The 24,095-nt window shown below is 50.8% G+C and overlaps 1 protein-coding gene across 4 annotated transcripts in view; it reads right to left on the bottom strand.

Annotated features, from left to right (window-relative positions):
• Positions 1–24,095, bottom strand: part of LOC129831624 (contactin-5-like) — an 804,231-nt gene that overhangs the window by 28,882 nt on the left and 751,254 nt on the right. For all 4 annotated transcript variants that reach the window (XM_055894962.1, XM_055894963.1, XM_055894964.1 and 1 more), the window contains 2 exons: positions 17,234–17,346; positions 14,033–14,201 (listed from right to left, as the gene is read on the bottom strand). In XM_055894962.1, the coding sequence (XP_055750937.1) occupies positions 14,033–14,201; positions 17,234–17,346 (282 nt within the window). The remainder of the gene's footprint in view (positions 1–14,032; positions 14,202–17,233; positions 17,347–24,095) is intronic.

Here is a 24,095-nt window from a genome sequence, read left to right as displayed (position 1 = left end):
AAACAGGAGAGGAGGAGGAGGAGAAACCGTAGAGGAGGAGGAGGAGGAGAAACAGTGGAGGAGGAGGAGGAGGAGGAGGAGAAACCGTGGAGGAGGAGGAGGAGAAGGAGAAACAGTGGAGGAGGAGGAGAAACAGTGGAGGAGGAGAAACAGTGGAGGAGGAGAAACCGTGGAGGAAGAGAAACAGTGGTGGATAAACAGTGGAGGAAGAGGAGAAACAGTGGAGGAGGAGGAGAAACAGGAGAGGAGGAGGAGGAGAAACCGTAGAGGAGGAGGAGGAGGAGAAACAGTGGAGGAGGAGGAGAAACAGTGGAGGTGGAGGAGAAACAGTGGAGGAGGAGGAGGAGGAGGAGAAACAGTGGAGGAGGAGGAGAAACAGTGGAGGTGGAGGAGAAACAGTGGAGGAGGAGGAGCAACCGTGGAGGAAGAGAAACAGTGGTGGATAAACAGTGGAGGAGGAGGAGAAACAGTGGAGGAGGAGGAGAAACAGGAGAGGAGGAGGAGGAGAAACCGTAGAGGAGGAGGAGGAGGAGAAACAGTGGAGGAGGAGGAGAAACAGTGGAGGAAAAACAGTGGAGGAGGAGGAGAAACCGTGGAGGAGGAGGAGGAGGAGGAGAAACAGTGGAGGAGGAGGAGAAACAGTGGAGTTGGAGGAGAAACAGTGGAGGAGGAGGAGCAACCGTGGAGGAGGAGGAGGAGAAACCGTGGAGGAGGAGGAGGAGAAGGAGAAACAGTGGAGGAGGAGGAGAAACAGTGGAGGAGGAGGAGAAACAGTGGAGGAGGAGAAACCGTGGAGGAAGAGAAACAGTGGTGGATAAACAGTGGAGGAGGAGGAGAAACCGTGGAGGAAGAGAAACAGTGATGGATAAACAGTGGAGGGGGAGGAGAAACAGTGGAGGAGGAGAAACAGTGGAGGAGGAGGAGGAGGAGGAGAAACAGTGGAGGAGGAGGAGGAGAAGCCGTAGAGCAGGAGGAGGAGAAACCGTAGAGGAGGAGAAACCGTAAAGGAGGAGGAGGAGAAACCGTAGATAAGAAGGAGGAGGAGAAACCGTAGAGGAGGAGGAGAAACCATAGAGGAGGAGGAGAAACCATAGAGGAGGAGGAGAAACCATAGAGGAGGAGGAGAAACCATAGAGGAGGAGGAGGAGGAGAAACCATAGAGGAGGAGGAGAAACCATAGAGGAGGAGGAGGAGAAACTGTAGAGGGGTAGGAGGAGAAACCGTAGAGGAGGAGGAGGAGGAGAAACAGTGGAGGAGGAGGAGAAACAGTGGAGGAAAAACAGTGGAGGAGGAGGAGAAACCGTGGAGGAGGAGGAGGAGGAGGAGAAACAGTGGAGGAGGAGGAGAAACAGTGGAGGTGGAGGAGAAACAGTGGAGGAGGAGTAGAAGGAGAAACAGTGGAGGAGGAGGAGAAACCGTGGAGGAGGAGGAGGAGAAACAGTGGAGGAGGAGGAGGAGAAACAGTGGAGGAGGAGGAGGAGAAACAGTGGAGGAGGAGGAGAAACAGTGGAGGAGGAGGAGAAACAGTGGAGGAGGAGAAACAGTGGAGGATGAGAAACAGTGGAGGAGGAGAAACCGTGGAGGAAGAGAAGAAACCGTGGAGGAGGAGGAGGAGAAACAGTGGAGGAGGAGGAGGAGAAACAGTGGAGGAGGAGGAGGAGAAACAGTGGAGGAGGAGGAGAAACAGTGGAGGAGGAGGAGAAACAGTGGAGGAGGAGAAACAGTGGAGGAGGAGAAACAGTGGAGAAAGAGAAACAGTGGTGGATAAACAGTGAAGGGGGAGGAGAAACAGTGGAGGAGGAGAAACAGTGGAGGAGGAGGAGGAGGAGGAGAAACAGTGGAGGAGGAGGAGGAGAAACCGTAGAGCAGGAGGAGGAGAAACCGTAGAGCAGGAGGAGGAGATACCGTAGAGGAGGAGGAGAAACCATAGAGGAGGAGGAGGAGGAGAAACCATAGAGGAGGAGGAGAAACCATAGAGGAGGAGGAGGAGAAACCGTAGAGGGGTAGGAGGAGAAACCGTAGAGGAGTAGGAGGAGAAACCGTAGAGGAGTAGGAGGAGAAACCGTGGAGGAGGAGGAGAAACCGTGGAGGAGGAGGAGAAACCGTGGAGGAGGAGGAGAAACAGTGGAGGAGGAGGAGAAACAGTGGAGGAGGAGGAGAAACCGTGGAGGAGGAGGATGAGAAACAGTGGAGGAGGAGGAGGAGAAACAGTGGAGGAAGAGGAGAAACAGTGGAGGAAGAGGAGAAACAGTGGAGGAGGAGAAACAGTGGAGGAAGAGGAGAAACAGTGGAGGAGGAGAAACAGTGGAGGAGGAGAAACAGTGGAGGAAGAGGAGAAACAGTGGAGGAAGAGGAGAAACAGTGGAGGAGGAGGAGAAACAGTGGAGGTGGAGGAGAAACAGTGGAGGAGGAGGAGCAACCGTGGAGGAGGAGGAGGAGAAACCGTGGAGGAGGAGGAGGAGAAGGAGAAACAGTGGAGGAGGAGGAGAAACAGTGGAGGAGGAGAAACAGTGGAGGAGGAGAAACCGTGGAGGAAGAGAAACAGTGGTGGATAAACAGTGGAGGAGGAGGAGAAACAGTGGAGGAGGAGGAGAAACAGTGGAGGAAAAACAGTGGAGGAGGAGGAGAAACCGTGGAGGAGGAGGAGGAGGAGGAGGAGGAGAAACAGTGGAGGTGGAGGAGAAACAGTGGAGGTGGAGGAGGAGGAGGAGGAGAAACAGTGGAGGAGGAGGAGAAAAAGTGGAGGTGGAGGAGAAACAGTGGAGGAGGAGGAGCAACCGTGGAGGAAGAGAAACAGTGGTGGATAAACAGTGGAGGAGGAGGAGAAACAGTGGAGGAGGAGGAGAAACAGGAGAGGAGGAGGAGGAGAAACCGTAGAGGAGGAGGAGGAGGAGAAACAGTGGAGGAGGAGGAGAAACAGTGGAGGAAAAACAGTGGAGGAGGAGAAACCGTGGAGGAGGAGGAGGAGGAGGAGGAGGAGGAGAAACAGTGGAGGAGGAGGAGAAACAGTGGAGGAGGAGGAGAAACAGTGGAGGAGGAGGAGGAGGAGGAGAAACAGTGGAGGAGGAGGAGAAACAGTGGAGGTGGAGGAGAAACAGTGGAGGAGGAGGAGCAACCGTGGAGGAGGAGGAGGAGAAACCGTGGAGGAGGAGGAGGAGAAGGAGAAACAGTGGAGGAGGAGGAGAAACAGTGGAGGAGGAGGAGAAACAGTGGAGGAGGAGAAACCGTGGAGGAAGAGAAACAGTGGTGGATAAACAGTGGAGGAGGAGGAGAAACAGTGGAGGAGGAGAAACCGTGGAGGAAGAGAAACAGTGGTGGATAAACAGTGGAGGGGGAGGAGAAACAGTGGAGGAGGAGAAACAGTGGAGGAGGAGGAGGAGGAGGAGAAACAGTGGAGGAGGAGGAGGAGAAGCCGTAGAGCAGGAGGAGGAGAAACCGTAGAGGAGGAGAAACCTTAAAGGAGGAGGAGGAGAAACCGTAGATAAGAAGGAGGAGGAGAAACCGTAGAGGAGGAGGAGAAACCATAGAGGAGGAGGAGAAACCATAGAGGAGGAGGAGAAACCATAGAGGAGGAGGAGAAACCATAGAGGAGGAGGAGGAGGAGAAACCATAGAGGAGGAGGAGAAACCATAGAGGAGGAGGAGGAGAAACTGTAGAGGGGTAGGAGGAGAAACCGTAGAGGAGGAGGAGGAGAAACAGGAGAGGAGGAGGAGGAGAAACCGTAGAGGAGGAGGAGGAGGAGAAACAGTGGAGGAGGAGGAGAAACAGTGGAGGAAAAACAGTGGAGGAGGACGAGAAACCGTGGAGGAGGAGGAGGAGAAACAGTGGAGGAGGAGGAGAAACAGTGGAGGTGGAGGAGAAACAGTGGAGGAGGAGTAGGAGGAGAAACAGTGGAGGAGGAGGAGAAACAGTGGAGGTGGAGGAGAAACAGTGGAGGTGGAGGAGAAACAGTGGAGGTGGAGGAGAAACCGTGGAGGGGGAGGAGAAACCGTGGAGGAGGAGGAGAAACCGTGGAGGAGGAGGAGGAGGAGAAACAGTGGAGGAGGAGGAGCAGGAGAAACAGTGGAGGAGGAGGAGGAGAAACAGTGGAGGTGGATGGAGAAACAGTGGAGTAGGAGAAACAGTGGAGGAAGAGAAACAGTGGAGGAGGAAAAACAGAGGAGGAGGAAAAACAGTGGAGGAGGAAAAACAGTGGAGGAGGAGAAGAAACCGTGGAGGAGGAGGAGGAGAAACAGTGGAGGAGGAGGAGGAGAAACAGTGGAGGAGGAGGAGGAGAAACAGTGGAGGAGGAGGAGAAACAGTGGAGGAGGAGAAACAGTGGAGGAGGAGAAACAGTGGAGGAGGAGAAACCGTGGAGGAAGAGAAACAGTGGTGGATAAACAGTGAAGGGGGAGGAGAAACAGTGGAGGAGGAGAAACAGTGGAGGAGGAGGAGGAGAAACAGTGGAGGAGGAGGAGGAGAAACCGTAGAGCAGGAGGAGGAGAAACCGTAGAGCAGGAGGAGGATATACCGTAGAGGAGGAGGAGAAACCATAGAGGAGGAGGAGGAGGAGAAACCATAGAGGAGGAGGAGAAACCATAGAGGAGGAGGAGGAGAAACCGTAGAGGGGTAGGAGGAGAAACCGTAGAGGAGTAGGAGGAGAAACCGTAGAGGAGTAGGAGGAGAAACCGTGGAGGAGGAGGAGAAACAGTGGAGGAGGAGGAGAAACAGTGGAGGAGGAGGAAAAACCGTGGAGGAGGAGGAGGAGAAACAGTGGAGGAGGAGGAGAAACAGTGGAGGAAGAGGAGAAACAGTGGAGGAAGAGGAGAAACAGTGGAGGAGGAGAAACAGTGGAGGAAGAGGAGAAACAGTGGAGGAGGAGAAACAGTGGAGGAGCAGAAACAGTGGAAGAGGAGAAACAGTGGAGGAGGAGAAACAGTGGAGGAGGAGAAACAGTGGAGGAGGAGGAGAAACCGTGGAGGAGGAGAAACCGTGGAGGAGGAGAAACCGTGGAGGAGGAGGAGGTGAAACAGTGGAGGAGGAGGAGAAACAGTGGAGGAGGAGGAGAAACAGTGGAGGAGGAGGAGAAACAGTAGAGGAGGAGGAGAAACAGTGGAGGAGGAGGAGAAACAGTGGAGGAGGAGGAGAAACAGTGGAGGAGGAGGAGAAACAGGTGGAGGAGGAGGAGAAACAGTGGAGGAGGAGGAGAAACAGTGGAGGAGGAGGAGAAACAGTGGAGGAGGAGAAACAGTGGAGGAGGAGGAGTAACAGTGGAGGAGGAGGAGTAACAGGTGGAGGAGGAGGAGAAACAGGTGGAGGAGGAGGAGAAACAGGTGGAGGAGGAGGAGAAACAGGTGGAGGAGGAGGAGGAGAAACTGTGGAGGAGGAGAAACAGTGGAGGAGGAGGAGGAGAAACTGTGGAAGAGGAGAAACAGTGGAGGATGAGGAGAAACAGTGGAGGATGAGGAGAAACAGTGGAGGAGGAGGAGAAACAGTGGAGGAGGAGGTGAAACAGTGAAGGAGGAGGAGAAACAGTGGAGGAGGAGGAGAAACAGTGGAGGTGGAGAAACCGTGGAGGAGGAGAAACACTGGAGGAGGAGAAACAGTGGAGGAGGAGAAACAGGTGGAGGAGGAGGTGAAACAGTGAAGGAGGAGGAGAAACACTGGAGGAGGAGAAACAGTGGAGGAGGAGAAACAGTGGAGGGGGAGAAGAAACAGTGGAGGGGGAGAAACAGTGAAGGAGGAGGAGAAACCGTGGAGGAGGAGAAACCGTGGAGGAGGAGAAACCGTGGAGGAGGAGAAACCGTGGAGGAGGAGAAACAGTGGAGGAGGAGAAACAGTGGAGGAAGAGAAACAGTGGAGGAAGAGAAACCGTGGAGGAGGAGAAACAGGTGGAGGAGAGAGGGGAAACAGTGGAGGAGGAGGAGAAACAGTGGAGGAGGAGGAGAAACAGGTGGAGGAGGAGGAGAAACAGGTGGAGGAGGAGGAGAAACAGGTGGAGGAGGAGGAGAAACAGGTGGAGGAGGAGGAGAAACAGTGGAGGAGGAGAAACAGTGGAGGAGGAGGAGAAACAGTGGAGGAAGACTAGAAATAGTGGAGGAAGACTAGAAATAGTGGAGGAGGAGAAACAGTGGAGGAGGAGGAGTAACAGTGGAGGAGGAGGAGTAACAGTGGAGGAGGAGGAGAAACAGTGGAGGAGGAGGAGAAACAGTGGAGGAGGAGGAGAAACAGTGGAGGAGGAGGAGGAGAAACTGTGGAGGAGGAGAAACAGTGGAGGAGGAGGAGGAGAAACTGTGGAAGAGGAGAAACAGTGGAGGATGAGGAGAAACAGTGGAGGATGAGGAGAAACAGTGGAGGAGGAGGAGAAACAGTGGAGGAGGAGGTGAAACAGTGAAGGAGGAGGAGAAACAGTGGAGGAGGAGGAGAAACAGTGGAGGTGGAGAAACCGTGGAGGAGGAGAAACACTGGAGGAGGAGAAACAGTGGAGGAGGAGAAACAGTGGAGGAGGAGGTGAAACAGTGAAGGAGGAGGAGAAACACTGGAGGAGGAGAAACAGTGGAGGAGGAGAAACAGTGGAGGGGGAGAAGAAACAGTGGAGGGGGAGAAACAGTGAAGGAGGAGGAGAAACCGTGGAGGAGGAGAAACAGTGGAGGAGGAGAAACCGTGGAGGAGGAGAAACAGTGGAGGAGGAGAAACAGTGGAGGAGGAGAAACAGTGGAGGAAGAGAAACAGTGGAGGAAGAGAAACCGTGGAGGAGGAGAAACAGTGGAGGAGGAGGAGAAACAGTGGAGGAGGAGGAGAAACAGTGGAGGAGGAGGAGAAACAGTGGAGGAGGAGGAGAAACAGTGGAGGAGGAGGAGAAACAGTGGAGGAGGAGGAGAAACAGTGGAGGAGGAGAAACAGTGGAGGAGGAGGAGAAACAGTGGAGGAAGACTAGAAATAGTGGAGGAAGACTAGAAATAGTGGAGGAGGAGAAACAGTGGAGGAGGAGGAGAAACAGTGGAGGAGGAGGAGAAACAGTGGAGGAGGAGAAGAAACAGTGGAGGAGGAGAAGAAACAGTGGAGGAGGAGAAACAGTGGAGGAGGAGAAGAAACAGTGGAGGAGGAGAAGAAACAGTGGAGGAGGAGAAACAGTGGAGGAGGAGAAACAGTGGAGGAGGAGAAACAGAGGAGGAAAAACAGTGGAGGAGGAGAAACAGAGGAGGAGGAGAAACAGAGGAGGAGGAGAAACAGAGGAGGAGGAGAAACAGTGGAGGAGGAGGAGAAACAGTGGAGGAGGAGAAACAGTGGAGGAGGAGGAGAAACAGTGGAGGAAGACTAGAAATAGTGGAGGAAGACCAGAAATAGTGGAGGAGGAGGAGAAACAGTGGAGGAGGAGAAACAGTGGAGGAGGAGAAACAGTGGAGGAGGAGGAGAAACAGTGGACGTAGACTAGAAATAGTGGAGGAGGAGGAGAAACAGTGGAGGAGGAGAAACAGTGTAGAGGGATGAGAAACAGTGGAGGAAGACTAGAAATAGTGGAGGAGGAGAAACAGTGGAGGAGGAGGAGAAACAGTGGAGGAGGAGGAGAAACAGTGGAGGAGGAGAAACAGTGGAGGAGGAGAAACAGTGGAGGAGGAGGGGAAACAGTGGAGGAGGAGAAACAGTGGAGGAGAAACAGTGGAGGAGAAACAGTGGAGGAGAAACAGTGGAGGAGAAACAGTGGAGGAGAAATAGTGGAGGAGGATAAAACAGTGGAGGAGAAGAAACAGTGGAGGAGAAGAAACAGTGGAGGAGGAGAAACAGTGGAGGAGGAGAAACAGTGGAGGAGGAAAAACAGTGGAGGAGGAAAAACAGTGGAGGAGGAGAAACAGTGGAGGAGGAGAAACAGTGGAGGAGGAGAAACAGTGGAGGAGGAGAAACAGTGGAGGAGGAGAAACAGTGGAGGAGGAGAAACAGTGGAGGAGGAGAAACACTGGAGGAGGAGAAACAGTGGAGGAGGAGAAACAGTGGAGGAGGAGGTGAAACAGTGAAGGAGGAGGAGAAACACTGGAGGAGGAGAAACAGTGGAGGAGGAGAAGAAACAGTGGAGGGGGAGAAACAGTGAAGGAGGAGGAGAAACCGTGGAGGAGGAGAAACAGTGGAGGAGGAGAAACCGTGGAGGAGGAGAAACAGTGGAGGAGGAGAAACAGTGGAGGAGGAGAAACAGTGGAGGAAGAGAAACAGTGGAGGAAGAGAAACCGTGGAGGAGGAGAAACAGTGGAGGAGGAGGAGAAACAGTGGAGGAGGAGGAGAAACAGTGGAGGAGGAGGAGAAACAGTGGAGGAGGAGGAGAAACAGTGGAGGAGGAGGAGAAACAGTGGAGGAGGAGGAGAAACAGTGGAGGAGGAGAAACAGTGGAGGAGGAGAAACAGTGGAGGAGGAGGAGAAACAGTGGAGGAAGACTAGAAATAGTGGAGGAAGACTAGAAATAGTGGAGGAGGAGAAACAGTGGAGGAGGAGGAGAAACAGTGGAGGAGGAGGAGAAACAGTGGAGGAGGAGAAGAAACAGTGGAGGAGGAGAAGAAACAGTGGAGGAGGAGAAACAGTGGAGGAGGAGAAGAAACAGTGGAGGAGGAGAAACAGTGGAGGAGGAGAAACAGTGGAGGAGGAGAAACAGAGGAGGAATAACAGTGGAGGAGGAGAAACAGAGGAGGAGGAGAAACAGAGGAGGAGGAGAAACAGTGGAGGAGGAGGAGAAACAGTGGAGGAGGAGGAGAAACAGTGGAGGAGGAGGAGAAACAGTGGAGGAAGACTAGAAATAGTGGAGGAAGACCAGAAATAGTGGAGGAGGAGGAGAAACAGTGGAGGAGGAGAAACAGTGGAGGAGGAGAAACAGTGGAGGAGGAGGAGAAACAGTGGACGTAGACTAGAAATAGTGGAGGAGGAGGAGAAACAGTGGAGGAGGAGAAACAGTGTAGAGGGATGAGAAACAGTGGAGGAAGACTAGAAATAGTGGAGGAGGAGGAGAAACAGTGGAGGAGGAGGAGAAACAGTGGAGGAGGAGGAGAAACAGTGGAGGAGGAGGAGAAACAGTGGAGGAGGAGGAGAAACAGTGGAGGAGGAGGGGAAACAGTGGAGGAGGAGGGGAAACAGTGGAGGAGGAGAAACAGTGGAGGAGGAGAAACAGTGGAGGAGAAACAGTGGAGGAGAAACAGTGGAGGAGAAACAGTGGAGGAGAAATAGTGGAGGAGGATAAAACAGTGGAGGAGAAAAAACAGTGGAGGAGGAGAAACAGTGGAGGAGGAAAAACAGTGGAGGAGGAAAAACAGTGGAGGAGGAGAAACAGTGGAGGAGGAGAAACAGTGGAGGAGGAGAAACAGTGGAGGAGGAGAAACAGTGGAGGAGGAGAAACAGTGGAGGAGGAGAAACAGTGGAGGAGGAGAAACAGTGGAGGAGGAGAAACAGTGGAGGAGGAGAAACAGTGGAGGAGGAGAAACAGTGGAGGAGGAGAAACAGTGGAGGAGGAGAAACAGTGGAGGAGAAACAGTGGAGGAGGAGGAGAAACAGTGGAGGAAGACTAGAAATAGTGGAGGAGGAGGAGAAACAGTGGAGGAGGAGAAACAGTGGAGGAGGAGGAGAAACAGTGGAGGAAGACTAGAAATAGTGGAGGAGGAGGAGAAACAGTGGAGGAAGACTAGAAATAGTGGAGGAGGAGGAGAAACAGTGGAGGAAGACTAGAAATAGTGGAGAAGGAGGAGAAACCGTGGAAGAGGAGAAACAGTGGAGGAGGTGGAGAATTTTTTAATTTTTTAATTTATTTATTTACCGTTATTTTACCAGGTAAGTTGACTGAGAAAACATTCTCATTTGCAGCAACGACCTGGGGAATAGTTACAGGGGAGAGGAGGGGGATGAATGAGCCAATTGTAAACTGGGGATTATTAGGTGACCATGATGGTTTGAGGGCCAGATTGGGAACAGTGGAGGTGGAGGAGAAACCATGGAGGAGGAGGAGAAACAGTGGAGGAGGAGGAGGAGAAACCGTGGAGGAGGAGGAGGAGAAACCGTGGAGGAGGAGAAACCGTGGAGGTGGAGGAGAAACCGTGGAGGAGGAGAAACAGTGGAGGAAGAGGAGGAGAAACAGTGGAGGAAGAGGAGGAGAAACAGTGGAGGAGGAGGAGAAACAGTGGAGGAAGGAGGAGGAGAAACTGTGGAGGAAGAGGAGGAGAAACTGTGGAGGAAGAGGAGGAGAAACTGTGGAGGAAGAGGAGGAGAAACTGTGGAGAAGGAAGAGGAGGAGAAACTGTGGAGAAGGAAGAGGAGAAACAGTGGAAGAGGAGAAACAGTGGAGGAGGAGGAGAAACAGTGGAGGAGGAGGAGAAACAGTGGAGGAGGAGGAGAAACCGTGGAGGAAGACTAGAAATAGTGGAGAAGTTGGAGGAGAAACAGTGGAGGAAGAGGAGGAGAAACTGTGGAGGAAGAGGAGGAGAAACTGTGGAGAAGGAGGAGAAACCGTGGAGGAGGAGAAACAGTGGAGGAGGAGAAACAGTGGAGGAGGAGAAACAGTGGAGGAGGAGAAACAGTGGAGGAGGAGAAACCGTGGATGTGGAGGAGAAACCGTGGAGGAGGAGAAACCGTGGAGGAGGAGAAACCGTGGAGGAGGAGAAACCGTGGAGGAGGAGAAACAGTGGAGGAGGAGAAACAGTGGAGGAGGAGAAACAGTGGAGGAGGAGAAACAGTGGAGGAGGAGAAACAGTGGAGGAGGAGAAACAGTGGAGGAGGAGAAACAGTGGAGGAGGAGAAACAGTGGAGGAGGAGAAACAGTGGAGGAGGAGAAACAGTGGAGGAGGAGGAGAAACAGTGGAGGAGGAGGAGAAACAGTGGAGGAGGAGGAGAAACAGTGGAGGAGGAGGAGAAACAGTGGAGGAGGAGGAGAAACAGTGGAGGAGGAGGAGAAACAGTGGAGGAGGAGGAGAAACAGTGGAGGAAGAGGAGAAACAGTGGAGGAGGAGGAGAAACAGTGGAGGTGGAGGAGAAACCGTGGAGGTGGAGGAGAAACCGTGGAGGTGGAGGAGAAACCGTGGAGGAGGAGAAACAGCGGAGGAACCTGGTGTTCCAGTCTGTTTATTAATACTAATAAACATACTGGAACACCAGGCTAGGACTAATAAACATACTGGAACACCAGGCTAGGACTAATAAACATACTGGAACACCAGGCTAGGACTAATAAACAGACTGGAACACCAGGCTAGGACTAATAAACAGACTGGAACACCAGGCTAGGACTAATAAACAGACTGGAACACCAGGCTAGGACTAATAAACATACTGGAACACCAGGCTAGGACTAATAAACAGACTGGAACACCAGGCTAGGACTAATAAACATACTGGAACACCAGGCTAGGACTAATAAACATACTGGAACACCAGGCTAGGACTAATAAACATACTGGAACACCAGGCTAGGACTAATAAACAGACTGGAACACCAGGCTAGGACTAATAAACAGACTGGAACACCAGGCTAGGACTAATAAACAGACTGGAACACCAGGCTAGGACTAATAAACAGACTGGAACACCAGGCTAGGACTAATAAACAGACTGGAACACCAGGCTAGGACTAATAAACAGACTGGAACACCAGGCTAGGACTAATAAACAGACTGGAACACCAGGCTAGGACTAATAAACAGACTGGAACACCAGGCTAGGACTAATAAACATACTGGAACACCAGGCTAGGACTAATAAACATACTGGAACACCAGGCTAGGACTAATAAACATACTGGAACACCAGGCTAGGACTAATAAACAGACTGGAACACCAGGCTAGGACTATTAAACAGACTGGAACACCACTCTAGGACTAAAACATACTGGAACACCAGGCTAGGACTAATAAACAGACTGGAACACCAGGCTAGGACTAATAAACAGACTGGAACACCAGGCTAGGACTAATAAACAGACTGGAACACCAGGCTAGGACTAATAAACACACTGGAACACCAGGCTAGGACTAATAAACACACTGGAACACCAGGCTAGGACTAATAAACAGACTGGAACACCAGGCTAGGACTAATAAACAGACTGGAACACCAGGCTAGGACTAATAAACAGACTGGAACACCAGGCTAGGACTAATAAACAGACTGGAACACCAGGCTAGGACTAATAAACAGACTGGAACACCAGGCTAGGACTAATAAACAGACTGGAACACCAGGCTAGGACTAATAAACAGACTGGAACACCAGGCTAGGACTAATAAACATACTGGAACACCAGGCTAGGACTAATAAACATACTGGAACACCAGGCTAGGACTAATATACATACTGGAACACCAGGCTAGGACTAATAAACATACTGGAACACCAGGCTAGGACTAATAAACATACTGGAACACCAGGCTAGGACTAATAAACATACTGGAACACCAGGCTAGGACTAATAAACAGACTGGAACACCAGGCTAGGACTAATAAACAGACTGGAACACCAGGCTAGGACTAATAAACATACTGGAACACCAGGCTAGGACTATTAAACAGACTGGAACACCAGGCTAGGACTAATAAACAGACTGGAACACCAGGCTAGGACTAATAAACAGACTGGAACACCAGGCTAGTACTAATAAACAGACTGGAACACCAGGCTAGGACTAATAAACATACTGGAACACCAGGTTAGTACGTTTATTAGTCCTAGCCTGGTGTTCAAGATGCTGGGAGTCAGGAATCCAGTACAGGGGTGAAATGAATAATACAGAAAACATGGAACAACACAAAACAAGAGTAGCATCTGAACATGAGAATGACAACTAATACTGGCTGGGAAATGAACCAAAGGGAGTGACAGATATAGGGGAGGTAATCATAGAAGTGATGGAGTCCAGGTGAGTCTCATGAGGTGCAGGAGCGCCTAACGATGGTGACAGGTGTGTGTTATAATAAGTAAACTGGCGACAATGAGAGCAGAGAGGAGGAGCGGGAGTAGACATGAAAATGAGACTCGAAATTGAGCTCAAGTCAATCCTGTTTCCATTGATCATCCTTGACATGTTTCTACAACTTGATTGGAGTCCACCTGTGGTAAATTAAATGATTGTACATGATTTGGAAAGGCTCACACCTGTCTATATAAGGTCCCACAGTTGACAGTGCATGTCAGAGCAAAAACCAAGCCATGAGGTCGAAGGAATTGTCTGTAGAGCTCCAAGACAGGATTGTGTCGAGGCACAGATCTAGGGAAGGGTACCAAAAAATGTCTGCAGTATTGAAGGTCCCCAAGAACACAGTGGCCTCCATCATTCTTAAATGGAAGAAGTTTGGAACCACAAAGACTCTTCCTAGAGGTGGCCACCCGGCGAAACTGAGCAATGGGGCGAGCAGGGCCTTGGTCAGGGAGGTGACCAAGAACCCAAAGGTCACTGACAGAGCTCCAGTTCCTCTGTGGATATGGGAGAAACTTCCAGAAGGACAACCATCTCTGCAGCAATCCACCAAGCAGGCATTTATGGTAGAGTGGCCAGATGGAAGTCACTCCTCAGTAAAAGGCACATGAAAGCCCGCTTGGAGATTTCCAAAAGGCGCCTAAAGGACTCTCAGACAATGAGAAACATATATACAATAGACAGGTGTGTGCCTTTCCAAATCATGTCCAATCATTTTAATTTACCACAGGTGGACTCCAATCAAGTTATACAAACATCTCAAGGATGATCAATGGAAATAGTATGCACCTTAGCTAAAGTCTCATTGCAATGAGTCTGAATACATATCTAAATAAGGCATTTTTTTCTGTTTTTTGTTGAATAAATTTGCAGCAATTTCCTATTATGGGGTATTGTGTGTCGATTGAGAGGTAAAACAAAATGCTGACAAATTGAAATGGGTCTAAATACTTTCTGAATTAAATGTATAAACTGGTATAAACTGTACATATCAGGTGACCTGGAAGTAACAGTAGGCTCCAGTACTCCAACAGCCATGCTTTGACTGTATTTGGCCAATTTAAACACGCTAGTAAATAAAGAAGCACATTAGTTTGATTGAGCTCAATGTCTGTCTTACCTGAAGAGGTGAGTACTCTGACTTGGGAGCTGGTTGCTCCCTCTCCCCCCTCACTCACCGCCCGCACCTCAATGATGTAGGCGCCCCCCTCAGGGAGAGAGAGGACAGCCGAGGGGTTGATCGTCCTCATCACCTGATGGTGGACACGCCCCTCCTGGCTCAGTAACACCTGTAGCAGGACAATAAATCAATCGATTAACCAATTCATCAATCAATAAATCAGGTAATTAATTAATCAAATAATTATCAATGTTGGACACCCCTCTCTTGACCCAATAACCCCTCCAGTAGGACACACCCCTCTTGACCCAATAACCCCTCCAGTAGGACACACCCCTCCTGACCCTATAACCTCTCCAGTAGGACACACCCCTCCTGACCCTATAACCTCTCCAGTAGGACACACCCCTCCTGACCCAATAACCCCTCCAGTAGGACACACCCCTCCAGTAGGACACACCCCTCCAGTAGGACACACCCCTACAGTAGGATACACCCCTCGAGTAGGACACACCCCTACAGTAGGACACACCCCTCCAGTAGGACACACCCCTCCAGTAGGACACACCCCTCCAGTAGGACACACCCCTCCAGTAGGACACACCCCTCCAGTAGGACACACCCCTACAGTAGGACACACCCTTACAGTAGGACACACCCCTACAGCAGGACACACCCCTACAGTAGGACACACCCCTCCAGTAGGACACACCCCTACAGTAGGACACACCCCTGCAGTAGGACACACCCCTACAGTAGGACACACCCCTACAGTAGGACACACCCCTACAGTAGGACACACCCCTACAGTAGGACACACCCCTACAGTAGGACACACCACTCCAGTAGGACACACCCCTACAGTAGGACACACCCCTACAGTAGGACACACCCCTACAGTAGGACACACCTCTCCAGTAGGACACACCCCTACAGTAGGACACACCCCTACAGTAGGACACACCCCTACAGTAGGACACACCCCTCCAGTTAGAAACAAACAACAATATGGTTGATACTACTGATGTCATATATTTAAATGAATGACTTTATTTGTGAGTAAAGAAGGTATTTTTCTTCCATATTTTACGACTCCTATCTGTATAAGAAATGAGCACAACATCTCCCGGTGTGAATGTACCCTTGGTTCCATGAAGGAGAATACATTACACAAGATAACAGAGAGAGAAACGCCAGCCCCGATGTTTTTACAGACACTGTGTTATTCCTGCAGCCACATACACAATGTTTCAGTTGCCTTCCTCAGGTCAAGATGGCAAAGTAGATATTGTTGTATACATGTTAGCTATGTTTATTCAGTGGGTCACTCTGCCAGAGCTAATAATACATAAACATATGCTGAGCCTGTGGTTACTGGCTCCAGAGCGGTAATGGTGTTGGCTAAAGGTATTTGGCTGGATAGTTTATGTATAACGTGTATTGTACCAGGTAAGATGACTGATAAGTTGACAACACATTCCCGTTTACAGCAACGATCAAAGGAAAAGTAGCAGGGAAGATGAGAGGGGTTGGATGAGTAAGCTGGAGTTGATTAGGTGGCTATTTTATTGTGGAGGCGATAGCGCCCACAATAGTATGGTATTGGTTGAAGCTAGGGCCAATAGTATGGCATTGGTTGAAGCTAGGGCCAATAGTATGGCATTGGTTGAAGCTAGGGCCAATAGTACGGCATTGGTTGAAGCTAGGGCCAATAGTATGGCATTGGTTGAAGCTAGGGCCAATAGTACGGCATTGGTTGAAGCTAGGGCCAATAGTATGGCATTGGTTGTAGCTAGGGCCAATAGTACGGCATTGGTTGAAGCTAGGGCCAATAGTACGGCATTGGTTGAAGCTAGGGCCAATAGTACGGCATTGGTTGAAGCTAGGGCCAATAGTATGGCATTGGTTGAAGCTAGGGCCAATAGTACGGCATTGGTTGAAGCTAGGGCCAATAGTACGGCATTGGTTGAAGCTAGGGCCAATAGTACGGCATTGGGTGAAGCTAGGGCCAATAGTACGGCATTGGTTGAAGCTAGGGCCAATAGTACGGCATTGGTTGAAGCTAGGGCCAATAGTACGGCATTGATTGAAGCTAGGGCCAATAGTACGGCATTGGTTGAAGCTAGGGCCAATAGTACGGCTTTGGTTGAAGCTAGGGCCAATAGTACGGCATTGGTTGAAGCTAGGGCCAATAGTATGGCATTGGTTGAAGCTAGGGCCAATAGTACGGCATTGGTTGAAGCTAGGGCCAATAGTATGGCATTGGTTGAAGCTAGGGCCAATAGTATGGCATTTGTTGAAGGCCAGGATGGATATTAAAGCCAGGACACCAGGTCAGGACGGATATTGAGCCAGGACACCAGGTCAGGATGGACATTGAGCCAGGACACCAGGTCAGGCTGGACATTGAGCCAGGACACCAGGTCAGGATGGACATTGAGCCAGGACACCAGGTCAGGACGGATATTGAGCCAGGACACCAGGACAGACATTGAGCCAGGACACCAGGTCAGGACGGACATTGAGCCAGGACACCAGGTCAGTACGGACATTGAGCCAGGACACCAGGTCAGTACGGACATTGAGCCAGGACACCAGGCCAGGATGGACATTGAGCCAGGACACCAGGTCAGGATGGACATTGAGCCAGGACACCAGGCCAGGATGGACATTGAGCCAGGACACCAGGTCAGGATGGACATTGAGCCAGGACACCAGGTCAGGATGGATATTGAGCCAGGACACCAGGACAGGATGGACATTGAGCCAGGACACCAGGACAGGATGCATATTGAGCCAGGACACCAGGACAGGATGGACATTGAGCCAGGACACCAGGTCAGGACGGATATTGAGCCAGGACACCAGGACAGGATGGATATTGAGCCAGGATGGACATTGAGCCAGGACACCAGGTCTGGATGGATATTGAGCCAGGACACCAGGCCAGGCTGGACATTGAGCCAGGACACCAGGTCAGGACGGACATTGAGCCAGGACACCAGGACAGGATGGACATTGAGCCAGGACGGATATTGAGCCAGGACACCAGGACAGGACAGATATTGAGCCAGGACACCAGGTCAGGATGGACATTGAGCCAGGACACTAGGTCAGGATGGACATTGAGCCAGGACACCGGCTCCTAGATAGGATGAGAATGAGCTAAGTTGGTGGTAGACTACTGTAAGGTGGGCGTACCTTGTATCCTATGACATTTGATTCGTTGTCTTTAGACTTGACTGGCTCCCAGTTTAGAGACACGTTAGTTCCTTCCTGAATCCACATGAGGTTGGCTGGAGGCTGGACTGGAGCTGATTAGAAAGCACAGAGATCCATTAACAATACAACTCAATACAAGCACAGGGAGTTTTAATCTATTTAGTCAATTGTGGTACATTTCTGTTTCTTGCGTGCACAATAAAATATAATATGTCTAATATCAATCAATCAATAAAATGTATTTATATAGCCCTTCGTACATCAGCTAATATCTCGAAGTGCTGTACAGAAACCCAGCCTAAAACCCCAAACAGCAAGCAATGCAGGTGTACAAGCACGGTGGCTGGGAAAAACTCCCTAGAAAGTCCAGAACCTAGGAAGAAACCTAGAGAGGAACCAGGCTATGATTCTGGATTCTGGAATTTGACTTGCATATACTGATATATCAAAGGAGTGAATGTCTCTATATAAGGTACGATTGATATGAAGGAATATCTCTATATACAATATGGTTGGTATGAGGGAATGTATTTACATACAGTATGGCTGGTATGAGGGAATGTATTTACAGACAGTATGGTTGGTATGAGGGAATGTATTTACATACAGTATGGCTGGTATGAGGGAATGTATTTACATACAGTATGGCTGGTATGAGGGAATGTATTTACAGACAGTATGGCTGGTATGAGGGAATGTATTTACATACAGTATGGCTGGTATGAGGGAATGTATTTACATACAGTATGGCTGGTATGAGGGAATGTATTTACATACAGTATGGCTGGTATGAGGGAATGTATTTACAGACAGTATGGATGGTATGAGGGAATGTATTTACATACAGTATGGCTGGTATGAGGGAATGTATTTACAGACAGTATGGTTGGTATGAGGGAATGTATTTACAGACAGTATGGTTGGTATGAGGGAATGTATTTACAGACAGTATGGCTGGTATGAAGGAATGTATTTACAGACAGTATGGTTGGTATGAGGGAATGTATTTACAGACAGTATGGCTGGTATGAAGGAATGTATTTACAGACAGTATGGCTGGTATGAGGGAATGTATTTACAGACAGTATGGTTGGTATGAGGGAATTTATTTACAGACAGTATGGCTGGTATGAAGGAATGTATTTACAGACAGTATGGCTGGTATGAAGGAATGTATTTACAGACAGTATGGTTGGTATGAGTTGTGTACTAAATGTCTTTCTTGGTCTTGGCAGTGCTAGTGAGTTGCTAGGTGTGCTGACTGCTAGTGTGTGAGTTGCTAGGTGTGCTGGCTGGTAGTATGTGAGTTGCTAGGTGTGCTGGCTGGTAGTATGTGAGTTGCTAGGTGTGCTGGCTGGTAGTGTGTGAGTTGCTAGGTGTGCTGGCTGCTAGTGTGTGAGTTGCTAGGTGTGCTGGCTGGTAGTATGTGAGTTGCTAGGTGTGCTGGCTGGTAGTGTGTGAGTTGCTAGGTGTGCTGGCTGCTAGTGTGTGAGTTGCTAGGTGTGCTGGCTGGTAGTATGTGAGTTGCTAGGTGTGCTGGCTGGTAGTGTGTGAGTTGCTAGGTGTGCTGGCTGCTAGTGTGTGAGTTGCTAGGTGTGCTGGCTGGTAGTATGTGAGTTGCTAGGTGTGCTGGCTGGTAGTGTGTGAGTTGCTAGGTGTGCTGGCTGCTAGTGTGTGAGTTGCTAGGTGTGCTGGCTGGTAGTGTGTGAGTTGCTAGGTGTGCTGGCTGGTAGTGTGTGAGTTGCTAGGTGTGCTGGCTGGTAGTATGTGAGTTGCTAGGTGTGCTGGCTGGTAGTGTGTGAGTTGCTAGGTGTGCTGGCTGGTAGTGTGTGAGTTGCTAGGTGTGCTGGCTGGTAGTGTGTGAGTTGCTAGGTGTGCTGGCTGCTAGTGTGTGAGTTGCTAGGTGTGCTGGCTGCTAGTGTGTGAGTTGCTAGGTGTGCTGGCTGGTAGTATGTGAGTTGCTAGGTGTGCTGACTGCTAGTGTGTGAGTTGCTAGGTGTGCTGGCTGGTAGTATGTGAGTTGCTAGGTGTGCTGGCTGGTAGTGTGTGAGTTGCTAGGTGTGCTGGCTGGTAGTGTGTGAGTTGCTAGGTGTGCTGGCTGGTAGTATGTGAGTTGCTAGGTGTGCTGGCTGGTAGTATGTGAGTTGCTAGGTGTGCTGGCTGGTAGTATGTGAGTTGCTAGGTGTGCTGGCTGGTAGTGTGTGAGTTGCTAGGTGTGCTGGCTGGTAGTGTGTGAGTTGCTAGGTGTGCTTGCTGGTAGTGTGTGAGTTGCTAGGTGTGCTGGCTGGTAGTATGTGAGTTGCTAGGTGTGCTGGCTGGTAGTGTGTGAGTTGCTAGGTGTGCTGACTGCTAGTGTGTGAGTTGCTAGGTGTGCTGACTGCTAGTGTGTGAGTTGCTAGGTGTGCTGGCTGGTAGTATGTGAGTTGCTAGGTGTGCTGACTGCTAGTGTGTGAGTTGCTAGGTGTGCTGGCTGGTAGTGTGTGAGTTGCTAGGTGTGCTGACTGCTAGTGTGTGAGTTGCTAGGTGTGCTGGCTGGTAGTGTGTGAGTTGCTAGGTGTACTGGCTGGTAGTATGTGAGTTGCTAGGTGTGCTGGCTGGTAGTATGTGAGTTGCTAGGTGTGCTGGCTGGTAGTGTGTGAGTTGCTAGGTGTGCTGACTGCTAGTGTGTGAGTTGCTAGGTGTGCTGGCTGGTAGTATGTGAGCTGCTAGGTGTACTGGCTGCTAGTGTGTGAGTTGCTAGGTGTGCTGGCTGGTAGTATGTGAGTTGCTAGGTGTGCTGGCTGGTAGTGTGTGAGTTGCTAGGTGTGCTGGCTGGTAGTGTGTGAGTTGCTAGGTGTGCTGACTGCTAGTGTGTGAGTTGCTAGGTGTGCTGGCTGGTAGTATGTGAGTTGCTAGGTGTGCTTGCTGGTAGTGTGTGAGTTGCTAGGTGTACTGGCTGGTAGTGTGTGAGTTGCTAGGTGTGCTGGCTGGTAGTATGTGAGTTGCTAGGTGTGCTGGCTGGTAGTATGTGAGTTGCTAGGTGTGCTGGCTGGTAGTGTGTGAGTTGCTAGGTGTGCTGGCTGCTAGTGTGTGAGTTGCTAGGTGTGCTGGCTGGTAGTATGTGAGTTGCTAGGTGTGCTGACTGCTAGTGTGTGAGTTGCTAGGTGTGCTGGCTGGTAGTATGTGAGTTGCTAGGTGTGCTGGCTGGTAGTATGTGAGTTGCTAGGTGTGCTGGCTGGTAGTATGTGAGTTGCTAGGTGTGCTGGCTGGTAGTGTGTGAGTTGCTAGGTGTGCTGGCTGGTAGTGTGTGAGTTGCTAGGTGTGCTGACTGCTAGTGTGTGAGTTGCTAGGTGTACTGGCTGGTAGTGTGTGAGTTGCTAGGTGTGCTTGCTGGTAGTGTGTGAGTTGCTAGGTGTGCTGGCTGGTAGTATGTGAGTTGCTAGGTGTGCTGGCTGGTAGTGTGTGAGTTGCTAGGTGTGCTGACTGCTAGTGTGTGAGTTGCTAGGTGTGCTGGCTGGTAGTGTGTGAGTTGCTAGGTGTACTGGCTGGTAGTGTGTGAGTTGCTAGGTGTGCTGGCTGGTAGTGTGTGAGTTGCTAGGTGTGCTGGCTGGTAGTGTGTGAGTTGCTAGGTGTGCTGACTGCTAGTGTGTGAGTTGCTAGGTGTGCTGGCTGGTAGTGTGTGAGTTGCTAGGTGTACTGGCTGGTAGTATGTGAGTTGCTAGGTGTGCTGGCTGGTAGTATGTGAGTTGCTAGGTGTGCTGGCTGGTAGTGTGTGAGTTGCTAGGTGTGCTGACTGCTAGTGTGTGAGTTGCTAGGTGTGCTGGCTGGTAGTATGTGAGCTGCTAGGTGTACTGGCTGGTAGTGTGTGAGTTGCTAGGTGTGCTGGCTGGTAGTATGTGAGTTGCTAGGTGTGCTGGCTGGTAGTGTGTGAGTTGCTAGGTGTGCTGGCTGGTAGTGTGTGAGTTGCTAGGTGTGCTGACTGCTAGTGTGTGAGTTGCTAGGTGTGCTGGCTGGTAGTATGTGAGTTGCTAGGTGTGCTTGCTGGTAGTGTGTGAGTTGCTAGGTGTACTGGCTGGTAGTGTGTGAGTTGCTAGGTGTGCTGGCTGGTAGTATGTGAGTTGCTAGGTGTGCTGGCTGGTAGTATGTGAGTTGCTAGGTGTGCTGGCTGGTAGTGTGTGAGTTGCTAGGTGTGCTGGCTGGTAGTGTATTAGTTGCTAGGTGTACTGGCTGGTAGTGTGTGAGTTGCTAGGTGTGCTGGCTGGTAGTGTGTGAGTTGCTAGGTGTACTGGCTGGTAGTGTGTGAGTTGCTAGGTGTGCTGGCTGGTAGTGTGTGAGTTTCTAGGTGTGCTGGCTGGTAGTGTGTGAGTTGCTAGGTGTGCTGACTGCTAGTGTGTGAGTTGCTAGGTGTGCTGGCTGGTAGTATGTGAGCTGCTAGGTGTACTGGCTGCTAGTGTGTGAGTTGCTAGGTGTGCTGGCTGGTAGTATGTGAGTTGCTAGGTGTGCTGGCTGGTAGTGTGTGAGTTGCTAGGTGTGCTGGCTGGTAGTGTGTGAGTTGCTAGGTGTGCTGGCTGGTAGTGTGTGAGTTGCTAGGTGTGCTGGCTGGTAGTGTGTGAGTTGCTAGGTGTGCTGGCTGGTAGTGTGTGAGTTGCTAGGTGTGCTGACTGCTAGTGTGTGAGTTGCTAGGTGTGCTGGCTGGTAGTGTGTGAGTTGCTAGGTGTACTGGCTGGTAGTATGTGAGTTGCTAGGTGTGCTGGCTGGTAGTATGTGAGTTGCTAGGTGTGCTGGCTGGTAGTGTGTGAGTTGCTAGGTGTGCTGACTGCTAGTGTGTGAGTTGCTAGGTGTGCTGGCTGGTAGTATGTGAGCTGCTAGGTGTACTGGCTGGTAGTGTGTGAGTTGCTAGGTGTGCTGGCTGGTAGTATGTGAGTTGCTAGGTGTGCTGGCTGGTAGTGTGTGAGTTGCTAGGTGTGCTGGCTGGTAGTGTGTGAGTTGCTAGGTGTGCTGACTGCTAGTGTGTGAGTTGCTAGGTGTGCTGGCTGGTAGTATGTGAGTTGCTAGGTGTGCTTGCTGGTAGTGTGTGAGTTGCTAGGTGTACTGGCTGGTAGTGTGTGAGTTGCTAGGTGTGCTGGCTGGTAGTATGTGAGTTGCTAGGTGTGCTGGCTGGTAGTATGTGAGTTGCTAGGTGTGCTGGCTGGTAGTGTGTGAGTTGCTAGGTGTGCTGGCTGGTAGTATGTGAGTTGCTAGGTGTACTGGCTGGTAGTGTGTGAGTTGCTAGGTGTGCTGACTGGTAGTGTGTGAGTTGCTAGGTGTGCTGGCTGGTAGTGTGTGAGTTGCTAGGTGTGCTGGCTGGTAGTGTGTGAGTTGCTAGGTGTACTGGCTGGTAGTGTGTGAGTTGCTAGGTGTGCTGGCTGGTAGTGTGTGAGTTTCTAGGTGTGCTGGCTGGTAGTGTGTGAGTTGCTAGGTGTGCTGACTGCTAGTGTGTGAGTTGCTAGGTGTGCTGGCTGGTAGTATGTGAGCTGCTAGGTGTACTGGCTGCTAGTGTGTGAGTTGCTAGGTGTGCTGGCTGGTAGTATGTGAGTTGCTAGGTGTGCTGGCTGGTAGTGTGTGAGTTGCTAGGTGTGCTGGCTGGTAGTGTGTGAGTTGCTAGGTGTGCTGACTGCTAGTGTGTGAGTTGCTAGGTGTGCTGGCTGGTAGTATGTGAGTTGCTAGGTGTGCTTGCTGGTAGTGTGTGAGTTGCTAGGTGTACTGGCTGGTAGTGTGTGAGTTGCTAGGTGTGCTGGCTGGTAGTATGTGAGTTGCTAGGTGTGCTGGCTGGTAGTATGTGAGTTGCTAGGTGTGCTGGCTGGTAGTGTGTGAGTTGCTAGGTGTGCTGGCTGGTAGTGTATTGGTTGCTAGGTGTACTGGCTGGTAGTGTGTGAGTTGCTAGGTGTGCTGGCTGGTAGTGTGTGAGTTGCTAGGTGTGCTGGCTGGTAGTATGTGAGTTGCTAGGTGTGCTGGCTGGTAGTGTGTGAGTTGCTAGGTGTGCTGGCTGGTAGTGTGTGAGTTGCTAGGTGTGCTGACTGCTAGTGTGTGAGTTGCTAGGTGTGCTGGCTGGTAGTATGTGAGTTGCTAGGTGTGCTTGCTGGTAGTGTGTGAGTTGCTAGGTGTACTGGCTGGTAGTGTGTGAGTTGCTAGGTGTGCTGGCTGGTAGTATGTGAGTTGCTAGGTGTGCTGGCTGGTAGTATGTGAGTTGCTAGGTGTGCTGACTGGTAGTATGTGAGTTGCTAGGTGTGCTGGCTGGTAGTGTATTAGTTGCTAGGTGTACTGGCTGGTAGTGTGTGAGTTGCTAGGTGTGCTGGCTAGTAGTGTGTGAGTTGCTAGGTGTGCTGGCTGGTAGTGTGTGAGTTGCTAGGTGTACTGGCTGGTAGTGTGTGAGTTGCTAGGTGTACTGGCTGGTAGTGTATTAGTTGCTAGGTGTACTGGCTGGTAGTGTGTGAGTTGCTAGGTGTACTGGCTGGTAGTGTGTGAGTTGCTAGGTGTGCTGGCTGGTAGTGTATTAGTTGCTAGGTGTACTGGCTGGTAGTGTGTGAGTTGCTAGGTGTGCTGGCTGGTAGTATGTGAGTTGCTAGGTGTGCTGGCTGGTAGTGTGTGAGTTGCTAGGTGTGCTGGCTGGTAGTATGTGAGTTGCTAGGTGTGCTGGCTGGTAGTGTATTAGTTGCTAGGTGTACTGGCTGGTAGTGTGTGAGTTGCTAGGTGTACTGGCTGGTAGTGTGTGAGTTGCTAGGTGTACTGGCTGGTAGTATGTGAGTTGCTAGGTGTGCTGGCTGGTAGTGTGTGAGTTGCTAGGTGTGCTGACTGGTAGTGTGTGAGTTGCTAGGTGTACTGG

This window comes from Salvelinus fontinalis, chromosome 33 (assembly GCF_029448725.1).
Source record: "Salvelinus fontinalis isolate EN_2023a chromosome 33, ASM2944872v1, whole genome shotgun sequence".
NCBI lineage: Eukaryota > Metazoa > Chordata > Actinopteri > Salmoniformes > Salmonidae > Salvelinus > Salvelinus fontinalis.
Note: the sequence above shows the minus strand (reverse complement) of the source record. Positions and strands in the feature narration are given on the sequence as shown.